This window comes from Antedon mediterranea, chromosome 1 (assembly GCF_964355755.1).
Source record: "Antedon mediterranea chromosome 1, ecAntMedi1.1, whole genome shotgun sequence".
NCBI lineage: Eukaryota > Metazoa > Echinodermata > Crinoidea > Comatulida > Antedonidae > Antedon > Antedon mediterranea.
This window is the reverse complement of record NC_092670.1, coordinates 2175890-2190312: the sequence shown is the minus strand read 5'-3', so window position 1 is coordinate 2190312 and position 14423 is coordinate 2175890. Positions and strand designations below refer to the sequence as shown.

The 14423-nt window shown below is 38.2% G+C and overlaps 1 protein-coding gene across 1 annotated transcript in view; it reads right to left on the bottom strand.

Annotated features, from left to right (window-relative positions):
- The window catches only part of LOC140053089 (uncharacterized), a 32245-nt gene that overhangs the window by 7209 nt on the left and 10613 nt on the right, over positions 1-14423 (bottom strand). The window contains exons 2-3 of the mRNA XM_072098471.1: positions 3237-3430; positions 207-2119 (exon numbers count right to left, since the gene is read on the bottom strand). Coding sequence (XP_071954572.1) covers positions 207-2119; positions 3237-3420 — 2097 coding nt within the window. The 5' untranslated portion in view covers positions 3421-3430. The remainder of the gene's footprint in view (positions 1-206; positions 2120-3236; positions 3431-14423) is intronic.

Sequence of the window (14423 nt, the reverse complement as noted above, 5' to 3'; positions counted from 1 at the left end):
TTATCTTAAATTCTAATTTGTTTATACTGGCACATAATATTATAATTATCTCTTTATTTCAGATGACCTCTTAACTGAGTGCAAATAAAGATTAGAATACTGCACACCCAACTAACGTCTACGAAGAGAACAGAGCAAGATTCCATTTTTATACCTTTCGACAAACTGAATTTTTAGAAAAATAAGAAAAAAATAAAAATACATACCATGTTTTGGCAGTAAAGAAAGTTAGTTTGCAAATTGGGAAGTGGATTGGCAGGAACAATGCCGTAGAGATCTTGAAAACTTGGTGAATTACTGGTTTCTGTCAAATCTATCATATTATTAGCATCAACCTCTTTGATAGACACCATCTGTCCATTAAGACTTGCAACCTTTCTTCCGCTTAACATCCAATTAGTACTACCGAATTCTGATACATGCACATGATTGTAACCTCCGACATGATGTCCTGTTGTTGGGTGATGATAGGTACTAGCAGATTCATCATTAAACCTTACTTTTTGTAGACTTTTATGATTAACTCTGTCAGCAGATTTTGACACAGCACTTGCACCAATAAGACCAGAATCTGGTCCAAAAATGTTTCTTGGAGGAGTTTTCAAAACGGCATTTTTATCTCCACTTGTGTTAGTTTGACTATGATATGATTGGCTTTTATATTTAACTCTGTCAGCAGATCTTGAAAAAGCACTTGCACCATTGAAACCAGTAGTAAAATTTGCATTTTTCGGCAGAGAATCTGGTCCTAATGTTTTCCTTGGGGGAGTTTCCAAAACGGCATTTTTATCTCCACTTGTGTTAGTTTGACTATGATATGATGGGCTTTTATATTTAACTCTGTCAGCAGATCTTGAAAAAGCACTTGCATCATTGAAACCAGTAGTAAAATTTGCATTTTTCGGCAGAGAATCTGGTCCTAATGTTTTCCTTGGGGGAGTTACCAAAACGGCATTTTTATCTCCACTTGTGTTAGTTTGACTATGATATGATGGGCTTTTATATTTAACTCTGTCAGCAGATCTTGAAAAAGCACTTGCACCATTGAAACCAGTAGTAAAATTTGCATTTTTCGGCAGAGAATCTGGTCCTAATGTTTTCTTTGGGGGAGTTACCAAAACGGCATTTTTATCTCCACTTGTGTTAGTTTGACTATGATATGATGGGCTTTTATATTTAACTCTGTCAGCAGATCTTGAAAAAGCACTTGCACCATTGAAACCAGTAGTATTTTTGGACAGAAAATCTGGTCCAAATGTTTTCCTTGGGGGAGTTACCAAAATGTTATTTTCATCTCTACTTTTGTTTTGAAACTTTTTTTGTTTTACTGTGTCACCAAATTTGGACACAAAAGACACAGAGCCTGCACCAACGAAATCACTAGTAGAATTGTCACTTCTGTACAGAGCATCAGGATGTCTGGAGATGGAAGAAGATGCACCAGAGATTTTTCTGAATTGACAGCTTGGAAACAAATTTGGTGAAAGACAATATCTTGTGTCTGGAATAAACGAAGGAACTACTTCCGACGACGATGCAGCAGAAAATATATCCGAACGGGCAAATTTAGGAGAATTTACTTCATAACCAACAAGGGGGCGCTTTAATTGATGTCTGTAACTTGTATCATTGTTGTCGCTACAGTCTGACGAAACACACGATTCAGTTGTTATTTTATTTGAGCTGCCGGTGGTCCCGATAATCATATTATTACCGAAACCATTTGCTTGTACGTTTTCCAAGTTATTGGAAGTATTCAGGAACTGCTCTGGTAAAATGTTATTATTTTTAGAAGTATTTGTCTGTGTTTTAGATAGTTCATCAATCAATATTTCTGATTTCTTAAGTAAGCAATCAGTATTAAGAAGGAAATTGGACAGAAGGTCATTGTTATTCAAAGTTTGTTCTGGTTTGAAGACAAGCGTTGGTGTTTTAACAACAGCTTGCTCTGACTTTACACCAAACTTTTGAGACTTCAATAAACTTGATGGTGAATCTTGTGTCATATAAGAATTTGGAAAATGTTTATAGCCATCTTCTTCTGGTGATTTTACTATTGTCGGTTCGTCACCATCTTCGTTATCTTTTATTACAACTGTTTCAGAAACATCAGGATATTCTGTGGAAAAAACCCAATATCATTAAATTGATAAATTATATATTATTACTGTCTAGAAAAAAAGGCGCTGGACTAATTAAAGTAAAATCATCTGTATATATATATACAGTCGACTCCGCCTAAGTCGAATCTAATGGGACCGGTATAAAAATTCGAGTTACGCGAACTTCGACTTACAGATTTGCAAAAAAAATGCTAGGCCTAGGCTCACTCACTAGCCGCGCTATGGCTAGGCCTAGTAGACCCTGTCGCGATCGTGGCCCACGCGATGAGCCTTCTTGAATTGAGTTTGCTTAGCTAGCTAGCTAGCTAGGCCTAATAAATGCTAAGCCTCTTTTATCGGCAATGATAAACTGTATTTTCTTTTATGGTTTAAGCCCGAAACAATACGAAAACGTATAATAAATATATTTCGGTTCTTATTCGAAATCGGTATCCATTGTTTATTGCCATCTGTCTAGCACAAAATGGGTACCCACAAAACGCCGCTCAAGTTCTCAACTCTGAAACAACTCATACACTATACACTAGCGCGAGTTGTAGGACGCCACCTATACTATACAACCTGCTTGAGAGAACCGATATGGTCCCACATTATCTCCTCTGTCGTTTGTTTATCGAATTACGTACGTTTCATCGGCTTTTTTAGCGCGTTGTTGCCGCGTGATTTGTGACTTCGACTTATACGATATAAATCACTAAAGAATGTCTGTATTCGGACCGCAAAAAGACGTCGACTTAGACGAATTTTGACTTAGAAAAATTCGACTTACAAATAAAAATTACACAGTAATGTATAGGAAAGAATTGGGACTTTCATAAAAATTCGACTTTCGCGATTTTTCGACTTACGCGAATTCGACTTAGGCGGAGTCGACTGTATATATGATGAAATTTCAATTTCATCATTTGTCTTTTTGCACAAACAACACGCTAGCCTAGCTGATTAATGGGTTTTCACACCTGTTCCGAGATGGTTCCATTCCGGCGTTGGCAAATCCAATCAAAACGCTTATCAATTGGCGCATAGCCGTGTGGAGCGTCGTAAAATGAAATATTGACGTTAGATTTTCCAGAAAGGAATCGTGCCGGAACAGATGTGAAAGACTTAACTTACTATTTTCTTGAGGGATGGTATCCATAGAAAGTAAGGTTTCCACACACCTCACAACAAGCTGTTCCTGGTCCAATAAATCAACTGAAATGATTGTATCGTTGATTAAAGACTTGAGGATCTTCTTACTGGCGTCTGGAAACATGCCTTCCAGTGTGCTCAAAGCGCTTAATCTCATAATCTCCATTTTTCTCAATCTAAAATGAAGGAAAGTTTGCCAACTGAAGTCGTCATTTCCCGAAACTACCAACACATTTAAAAACCGCCTGGATGCGTTGTAGAAATGGAATTAAACACACACCACCTAAACTCACCCAACAAAACTAAACTAAAACCAACGTAATGCAGGGATGTCACCAGCTTTTTGGAGTGCCGGTCGCTAAAATACACCCCCCCCCCCCCCCCCCCCCGGGGGGTGGTACCCCGGTGTTCATCCCGGGGGGGGGGTGGTTTCGTTATTTTAGCGAAACATAAAGAATTATGAAAATAAATAACAACAAATTGCGTCAGGTCTAGGCCTAACCTTGTACCACCGGGGAGTCGCCGTTATTATTCGCGAAAACAAAAAAACGCTTACGAAATGAATAGCAATAGATCGCGTCAGGCTTAGGCCTAGCCTTGTAGACACTACGACCACTAGGCCTAGCCAAGGCTTAGATAGATGCCCCAAAATCTGAATTCCACAAAAACTGGCGCTTCCTTATTTAGGCCTAATCCCCAATCAAATACTGTAGATAAATTATTAGCCTAGACCTTACTACTTGTTGCTCGATATAATGTTCGTGTTCTTTTGCGCGAGAGTTTTTTAGCGTATTCGCGAATTCCGGATTTTTTGTTTCACAACTGTGCGGCAAGCATGTAGTGCATGGCCGGCAAGAACAGACACGTGTTTATGGGTTAACTGAAGTTCAGCAACCTGAAGTTATCCCAGGGACGTGTAATTATTGTACCATGCTCGGCGATCATAAACGAACGAACTTGCCCGGTCCCACTGAACTATGCGCATGTTTTTTTATTTTTTTTTAATAGTTCGTAGAGTACAAAAATGTAAAACTAGTAACATAATATAATTAAAGTAGGGTGAAAAAACATTCAGCAATTAAAAATGATTTTGTTTAGGTCTATGTAGTTGTACATTTTTAATTACTGCGTACTTGTTTGTATTTTTAATCTGTGCAAAATAAAACGCTTGAATGGTCGCTATGTGAACTTTAAACTTGTACACTGTGCTGCGTAGCACGTTGTTCGCCATGACTCACAAGCTGTAACAATGAATACCAGGGCAGAGTAGGCCTGGTATTGTGTTACAAATAAAGTAACGTACGTAACCACGGAAACATTTGCTGTATAGTCTTTTGTCTTATCTATATGAGGCTAGCTTGTCTGTTATTAACGATGTGCTAGGTAAAATGTTTTAGTACGAATTTTAGTTAGGCCTAGGCCTAGGCCTAATATAAATATCGTAATTATTAATAAATAATAGTGGTGGTCGGCAGCCTGTGAATCCTGGTCGGAAATGTTGAGTGCTGGTCGGGGCCGACCAGCGCCGACCAGCGTGGTGACATCCCTGGTAATGAAAAAAAATACTTTTTAGATAGTATTAATATTAATTGATTTGTTAATTACAGGACAGTAATATATATATATTTTGTAAAATTTTACACAATTTAGCCTTTGGCTACAATGTAAATTTTAGCTTTATTGAATAAAAACCTTGAATGAATGACAGTTCAGACCCAGCAGTCCCCAATAAGGTTGATCGTAAAGAGCGTGAGCGGCAGATGATGGGAAGGGTTTGTGAGCAAACGTCACAATGATGCAAACGTACAATATGTATATGATATGTTGTTTGTACGTATGCATCTCGAAGTTTGCTCCAAAACCTTTCCCATCATGCATTATTGTGCAACAATGATGTTCCTCGCAAAAATCAAGCTATTTGCGATAAAAACCTTATTTCCTCAACTAGGCTAGTTAGCTGCATTGAAGTAAGGACAGGTCAACAAATCATATTGATTGATAGCTACCCTTGACCCTCCTCACACACATACGCTTGTGTCAAGCTAGCCAACAATAAGCCAGCCAACAATAAGCCAGCCCACTTTTATTTTTTCCAGCCAACAATAACTATGAAACGCCGTTTGTGCATTCTTTACATTTTCATTGTTACTTATGGCTTTTATGGTATTAGGAATTAAATATTTGTGAGAAAAACGGCGGATTGTTCCTGGGATTCACTTGGTGGGATTATACTAGGGTACCCCCTTAGTCGTCCAGTATAAGTTAGAGTGGGACCACTGGTCCCGTTTACTCAGCCCTCATCACTAAAATTTGAGTGTAACTCAATTACGATTTTTAAAATATAGTTAAATTTGAAACTGTATTTGTGAGAAAATGGCGGATTGTTCCTGGGAGTCACTTGGTGGGATTATACTAGGGTACCCCCTTAGTCGTCCAGTATAAGTTAGAGTGCGACCACTGGTCCTGTTTACTCAGCCCTCATCTTAAAAATTTGAGTGTAACTCAATTACAATTTTTAAAATATAGTTAAATTTGAAACTGTATTCGTGAGAAAATGGCGGATTGTTCCTGGGAGTCACTTGGTGGGATTATACTAGGGTACCTCCTTAGTCGTACAGTATAAGTTAGAGTGGGACCACTGGTACCGTTTACTCAGCCCTCACCTTTTAAATTTGAGTGTAACTCATTTACGATTTAAAAAATATAGTGAAATTTGATACTGTATTTATGAGAAAATGGCGGATTGTTCCTGGGAGTCACTTGGTGGGATTATACTAGGGTACCTCCTTAGTTGTCCAGTATAAGTTAGAGTGGGACCACTGGTCCCGTTTACTCAGCCCTCATCTTTAAAATTTGAGTGTAACTCATTTACGATTTTTAAAATATAGTGAAATTTGATACTGTATTTGTGAGAAAACAGCGGATTGCTCCTGAGAGTCACTTGGTAGGATTATACTAGGGTACCCCCTTAGTCGTCCAGTATAAGTTAGAGTGGGACCACTGGTCCCGTTTACTCAGCCCTCATCTTTTAAATTTGAGTGTAACTCATTTACGATTTTTAAAATATAGTGAAATTTGAAACTGTATTTGTGAGAAAACGGCGGATTGTTCCATAGAGTCACTTGGTGGGATTATACTAGGGTGCATCCTTAGTCGTCGAGTATAAGTTAGAGTGGGACCACTGGTCCCGTTTACTCAGCCCTCATCTTTTAAATTTGAGTGTAACTCATTTACGATTTTAAAAATATAGTGAAATTAGATACTGTATTTGTGAGAAAACGGCGGATTGTTCCTGGGAGTCACATGGTGGGATTATACTAAGGTACGTCCTTAGTCGTCCAGTATAAGTTAGAGTGCGACCACTGGTTCCGTTTACTCAGTCCTCATCTTTTAAATTTGAGTGTAACTCAATTACGGTAAAAAAATTTTAAAATATAGTGAAAATTGATACTGTATTTGTAAGAAAATGGCGGATTGTTCCTGGGAGTCACTTGGTGGGATTATACTAGGGTACCTCCTTAGTTGTCCAGTAGAAGTTAGAGTGGGACCACTGGTCCCGTTTACTCAGCCTTCATCTTTTAAATATGAATGTAACTCATTTACGATTTAAAAAATATAGTGAAATTAGATACTGTATTTGTGAGAAAACGGCGGATTGTTCCTGGGAGTCACATGGTGGGATTATACTAAGGTACGTCCTTAGCCGTCCAGTATAAGTTAGAGTGCGATCATTGGTTCCGTTTACTCAGCCCTCATCTTTTAAATTTGAGTGTAACTCAATTACGGTAAAAAATTTTTAAAATATAGTGAAAATTGATACTGTATTTGTGAGAAAATGGCGGATTGTTCCTGGGAGTCACTTGGTGGGATTATACTAGGGTACCTCCTTAGTTGTCCAGTAGAAGTTAGAGTGGGACCACTGGTCCCGTTTACTCAGCCCTCATCTTTTAAATATGAATGTAACTCATTTACGATTTAAAAAATATAGTGAAATTTGATACTGTATTTGTGAGAAAATGGCGGATTGTTCATGGGAGTCACTTGGTGGGATTATACTAGGGTACCTCCTTAGTTGTCCAGTATAAGTTAGAGTGGGACCACTGGTCCCGTTTACTCAGCCCTCATCTTTAAAATTTGAGTGTAACTCATTTACGATTTTTAAAATATAGTGAAATTTGATACTGTATTTGTGAGAAAACGGCGGATTGTTCCTGAGAGTCACTTGGTGGGATTATACTAGGGTACCCTCTTAGTCGTCCAGTATAAGTTAGAGTGGGACCACTGGTCCCGTTTACTCAGCCCTCATCTTTTAAATTTGAGTGTAACTCATTTACGATTTTTAAAATATAGTGAAATTTGATACTGTATTTGTGAGAAAACGGCGGATTGTTCCTGAGAGTCACTTGGTGGGATTATACTAGGGTGCATCCTTAGTCGTCCAGTATAAGTTAGAGTGGGACCACTTGTCCTGTTTACTCAGCCCTCATCTTTTAAATTTGAGTGTAACTCATTTACGATTTTAAAAATATAGTGAAATTAGATACTGTATTTGTGAGAAAACGGCGGATTGTTCCTGGGAGTCACATGGTGGGATTATACTAAGGTACGTCCTCAGTCGTCCAGTATAAGTTAGAGTGCGACCACTGGTTCCATTTACTCAGCCCTCATCTTTTAAATTTGAGTGTAACTCAATTACGGTAAAAAATTTAAAATATAGTGAAAATTGATACTGTATTTGTGAGAAAATGGCGGATTGTTCCTAGGAGTCACTTGGTGGGATTATACTAGGGTACCTCCTTAGTTGTCCAGTAGAAGTTAGAGTGGGACCACTGGTCCCGTTTACTCAGCCCTCATCTTTTAAATATGAATGTAACTCATTTACGATTTAAAAAATATAGTGAAATTTGATACTGTATTTGTGAGAAAATGGCGGATTGTTCCTGGGAGTCACATGGTGGGATTATACTAAGGTACGTCCTTAGTCGTCCAGTATAAGTTAGAGTGCGACCACTGGTTCCGTTTACTCAGTCCTCATCTTTTAAATTTAAGTGTAACTCAATTACGGTAAAAAAATTTTAAAATATAGTGAAAATTGATACTGTATTTGTGAGAAAATGGCGGATTGTTCCTGGGAGTCACTTGGTGGGATTATACTAGGGTACCTCCTTAGTGGTCCAGTAGAAGTTAGAGTGGGACCACTGGTCCCGTTTACTCAGCCTTCATCTTTTAAATATGAATGTAACTCATTTACGATTTAAAAAATATAGTGAAATTAGATACTGTATTTGTGAGAAAACGGCGGATTGTTCCTGGGAGTCACATGGTGGGATTATACTAAGGTACGTCATTAGCCGTCCAGTATAAGTTAGAGTGCGACCACTGGTTCCGTTTACTCAGCCCTCATCTTTTAAATTTGAGTGTAACTCAATTACGGTAAAAAAATTTTAAAATATAGTGAAAATTGATACTGTATTTGTGAGAAAATGGCGGATTGTTCCTGGGAGTCACTTGGTGGGATTATACTAGGGTACCTCCTTAGTTGTCCAGTAGAAGTTAGAGTGGGACCACTGGTCCCGTTTACTCAGCCCTCATCTTTTAAATATGAATGTAACTCATTTACGATTTAAAAAATATAGTGAAATTTGATACTGTATTTGTGAGAAAATGGCGGATTGTTCATGGGAGTCACTTGGTGGGATTATACTAGGGTGCATCCTTAGTCGTCGAGTATAAGTTAGAGTGGGACCACTGGTCCCGTTTACTCAGCCCTCATCTTTTAAATTTGAGTGTAACTCATTTACGATTTTAAAAATATAGTGAAATTAGATACTGTATTTGTGAGAAAACGGCGGATTGTTCCTGGGAGTCACATGGTGGGATTATACTAAGGTACGTCCTTAGTCGTCCAGTATAAGTTAGAGTGCGACCACTGGTTCCGTTTACTCAGTCCTCATCTTTTAAATTTGAGTGTAACTCAATTACGGTAAAAAAATTTTAAAATATAGTGAAAATTGATACTGTATTTGTGAGAAAATGGCGGATTGTTCCTGGGAGTCACTTGGTGGGATTATACTAGGGTACCTCCTTAGTTGTCCAGTAGAAGTTAGAGTGGGACCACTGGTCCCGTTTACTCAGCCTTCATCTTTTAAATATGAATGTAACTCATTTACGATTTAAAAAATATAGTGAAATTAGATACTGTATTTGTGAAAAAACGGCGGATTGTTCCTGGGAGTCACTTGGTGGGATTATACTAAGGTACGTCCTTAGCCGTCCAGTATAAGTTAGAGTGCGACCACTGGTTCCGTTTACTCAGCCCTCATCTTTTAAATTTGAGTATAACTCAATTACGGTAAAAAAAATTTAAAATATAGTGAAAATTGATACTGTATTTGTGAGAAAATGGCGGATTGTTCCTGGGAGTCACTTGGTGGGATTATACTAGGGTACCTCCTTAGTTGTCCAGTAGAAGTTAGAGTGGGACCACTGGTCCCGTTTACTCAGCCCTCATCTTTTAAATATGAATGTAACTCATTTACGATTTAAAAAATATAGTGAAATTTGATACTGTATTTGTGAGAAAATGGCGGATTGTTCATGGGAGTCACTTGGTGGGATTATACTAGGGTACCTCCTTAGTTGTCCAGTATAAGTTAGAGTGGGACCACTGGTCCCGTTTACTCAGCCCTCATCTTTAAAATTTGAGTGTAACTCATTTACGATTTTTAAAATATAGTGAAATTTGATACTGTATTTGTGAGAAAACGGCGGATTGTTCCTGAGAGTCACTTGGTGGGATTATACTAGGGTACCCCCTTAGTCGTCCAGTATAAGTTAGAGTGGGACCACTGGTCCCGTTTACTCAGCCCTCATCTTTTAAATTTGAGTGTAACTCATTTACGATTTTTAAAATATAGTGAAATTTGATACTGTATTTGTGAGAAAACGGCGGATTGTTCCTGAGAGTCACTTGGTGGGATTATACTAGGGTGCATCCTTAGTCGTCCAGTATAAGTTAGAGTGGGACCACTTGTCCTGTTTACTCAGCCCTCATCTTTTAAATTTGAGTGTAACTCATTTACGATTTTAAAAATATAGTGAAATTAGATACTGTATTTGTGAGAAAACGGCGGATTGTTCCTGGGAGTCACATGGTGGGATTATACTAAGGTACGTCCTTAGTCGTCCAGTATAAGTTAGAGTGCGACCACTGGTTCCATTTACTCAGCCCTCATCTTTTAAATTTGAGTGTAACTCAATTACGGTAAAAAAAATTTAAAATATAGTGAAAATTGATACTGTATTTGTGAGAAAATGGCGGATTGTTCCTAGGAGTCACTTGGTGGGATTATACTAGGGTACCTCCTTAGTTCTCCAGTAGAAGTTAGAGTTGGACCACTGGTCCCGTTTACTCAGCCCTCATCTTTAACGTTTGAGTGTAACTCAATTACGATTAATATTTTAAAATATAGTGAAATTTGATACTGTATTTGTGAGAAAATGGCGGATTGTTCCCGAGAGTCACTTGGTGGGATTATACTAGCGTACCTCCTTAGTTGTCCAGTTTAAGTTAGAGTGGGACCACTGGTCCCGTTTACTCAGCCCTTATCTTTAAAATTTGAGTGTAACTCAATTACGATTAATATTTTAAAGATGAGGGCTGAGTAAACGGGACCAGTGGTCCCACTCTAACTTATACAGGATGACTAAAGAGGTACTCTAGTATAATCCCACCAAGTGACTCTCAGGAACAATACGCCGTTTTCTCACAAATACAGTATCAAATTTCACTATATTTTAAAAATCGTAAATGAGTTACACTCAAATTTTAAAGATGAGGGCTGAGTAAACGGGACCAGTGGTCCCACTCTAACTTATACTGGACGACTAAGGGTGTACCCTAGTATAATCCCACCAAGTGACTCTCAGGAACAATCCGCCGTTTTCTCACAAATACAGTTTCAAATTTCACTATATTTTAAAAATCGTAAATGAGTTACACTAAAATTTTAAAGATGAGGGCTGAGTAAACGGGACCAGTGGTCCCACTCTAACTTATACTGGACAACTAAGAGGGTACCTTAGTATAATCCCACCAAGTGACTCCCAGGAACAATCCGCCATTTTCTCACAAATACAGTATCAAATTTCACTATATTTTAAAAATTTTATCGTAATTGAGTTACACTCAAATTTAAAAGATGAGGGCTGAGTAAACGGGACCAGTGGTCGCACTCTAACTTATACTGGACGACTAAGGACGTACCTTAGTATAACCCCACCATGTGACTCCGAGGAACAATCCGCCGTTTTCTTACAAATACAGTATCAAATTTCACTATATTTTTAAAATCGTAAATGAGTTACACTCAAATTTAAAAGATGAGGGCTTAGTAAACGGGACCAGTGGTCCCACTCTAACTTATACTGGACGACTAGGGAGGCACCGTAGTATAATCCCACCAAGTGACTCTCAGGAACAATCCGCCGTTTTCTCACAAATACAGTATCAAATTTCACTATATTTTAAAATATTAATCGTAATTGAGTTACACTCAAACGTTAAAGATGAGGGCTGAGTAAACCGGACCAGTGGTCCCACTCTAACTGATACTGGACGACTAAGGGGGTAACCTAGTATAATCCCACTAAGTGACTCCCAGGAACAATCCGCCATTTTCTCACAAATACAGTATCAAATTTCACTATATTTTAAAATATTAATCGTAATTGAGTTACACTCAAACGTTAAAGATGAGGGCTGAGTAAACGGGACCAGTGGTCCCACTCTAACTTATACTGGACAACTGAAGAGGTACCCTAGTATAATCCCACCAAGTGACTCCCAGGAACAATCCGCCATTTTCTCACAAATACAGTATCAATTTTCACTATATTTTAAAAATGTTATCGTAATTGAGTTACACTCAAATTAAAAGATGAGGGCTGAGTAAACGGGACCAGTGGTCGCACTCTAACTTATACTGGACGACTAAGGACGTACCTTAGTATAACCCCACCATGTGACTCCGAGGAACAATCCGCCGTTTTCTCACAAATACAGTATCAAATTTCACTATATTTTGAAATATTAATCGTAATTGAGTTACACTCAAACGTTAAAGATGAGGGCTGAGTAAACGGGACCAGTGGTCCCACTCTAACTTCTACTGGACAACTAAGGAGGTACCCTAGTATAATCCCACAAAGTGACTCCCAGGAACAATCCGCCATTTTCTCACAAATACAGTATCAATTTTAACTATATTTTAAAATTTTTTATCGTAATTGAGTTACACTCAAATTTAAAAGATGAGGGCTGAGTAAACGAAACCAGTGGTCGCACTCTAACTTATACTGGACAACTAAGGACGTACCTTAGTATAATCCCACCATGTGACTCCCAGGAACAATCCGCCGTTTTCTCACAAATACAGTATCTAATTTCACTATATTTTTAAAATCGTAATTGAGTTACACTCAAATGTTAAAGATGAGGGCTGAGTAAACGGGACCAGTAGTCCCACTCTAACTTATACTGGACAACTAAGGAGGTACCCTAGTATAATCCCACCAAGTGACTCTCAGGAACAATCCGCCGTTTTCTCACAAATACAGTATCACATTTCACTATATTTTAAAGATCATAAATGAGTTAAACTCAAATTTTAAAGATGAGGGCTGAGTAAACGGGACAAGTGGTCCCACTCTAATTTATACTGGACAACTAAGGAGGTACCCTAGTATAATCCCACCAAGTGACTCCCAGGAACAATCCGCCATTTTCTCACAAATACAGTATCAAATTTCACTATATTTTTTTAATCGTAAATGAGTTACACTCAAATTTAAAAGATGAGGGCTGAGTAAACAGTACCAGTGGTCCCACTCTAACTTATACTGTACGACTAAGGAGGTACCCTAGTATAATCCCACCAAGTGACTCTCAGGAACAATCCGCCGTTTTCTCACAAATACAGTTTCAAATTTCACTATATTTTAAAAATCGTAAATGAGTTACACTCAAATTTTAAAGATGAGGGCTGAGTAAACGGGACTAGTGGTCCCACTCTAACTTATACTGGACGACTAAGGGGGTACCCTAGTATAATCCCACCAAGTGACTCCCAGGAACAATCCGCCATTTTTCACAAATACAGTATCAAATTTCACTATATTTTAAAAATCGTAAATGAGTTACACTCAAATTTTAAAGATGAGGGCTGAGTAAACCGGACCAGTGGTCCCACTCTAACTTATACTGGACGACTAAGGGGGTAACCTAGTATAATCCCACCAAGTGACTCCCAGGAACAATCCGCCATTTTTACACAAATACAGTATCAAATTTCACTATATTTTAAAATATTAATCGTAATTGAGTTACACTCAAATGTTAAAGATGAGGGCTGAGTAAACGGGACCAGTGGTCCCACTCTAACTTATACAGGATGACTAAAGAGGTACTCTAGTATAATCCCACCAAGTGACTCTCAGGAACAATACGCCGTTTTCTCACAAATACAGTATCAAATTTCACTATATTTTAAAAATCGTAAATGAGTTACACTCAAATTTTAAAGATGAGGGCTGAGTAAACGGGACCAGTGGTCCCACTCTAACTTATACTGGACGACTAAGGGTGTACCCTAGTATAATCCCACCAAGTGACTCTCAGGAACAATCCGCCGTTTTCTCACAAATACAGTTTCAAATTTCACTATATTTTAAAAATCGTAAATGAGTTACACTCAAATTTTAAAGATGAGGGCTGAGTAAACGGGACCAGTAGTCCCACTCTAACTTATACTGGACAACTAAGAGGGTACCCTAGTATAATCCCACCAAGTGACTCCCAGGAACAATCCGCCATTTTCTCACAAATACAGTATCAAATTTCACTATATTTTAAAAATTTTATCGTAATTGAGTTACACTCAAATTTAAAAGATGAGGGTTGAGTAAACGGGACCAGTGGTCGCACTCTAACTTATACTGGACGACTAAGGACGTACCTTAGTATAACCCCACCATGTGACTCCGAGGAACAATCCGCCGTTTTCTTACAAATACAGTATCAAATTTCACTATATTTTTAAAATCGTAAATGAGTTACACTCAAATTTAAAAGATGAGGGCTTAGTAAACGGGACCAGTGGTCCCACTCTA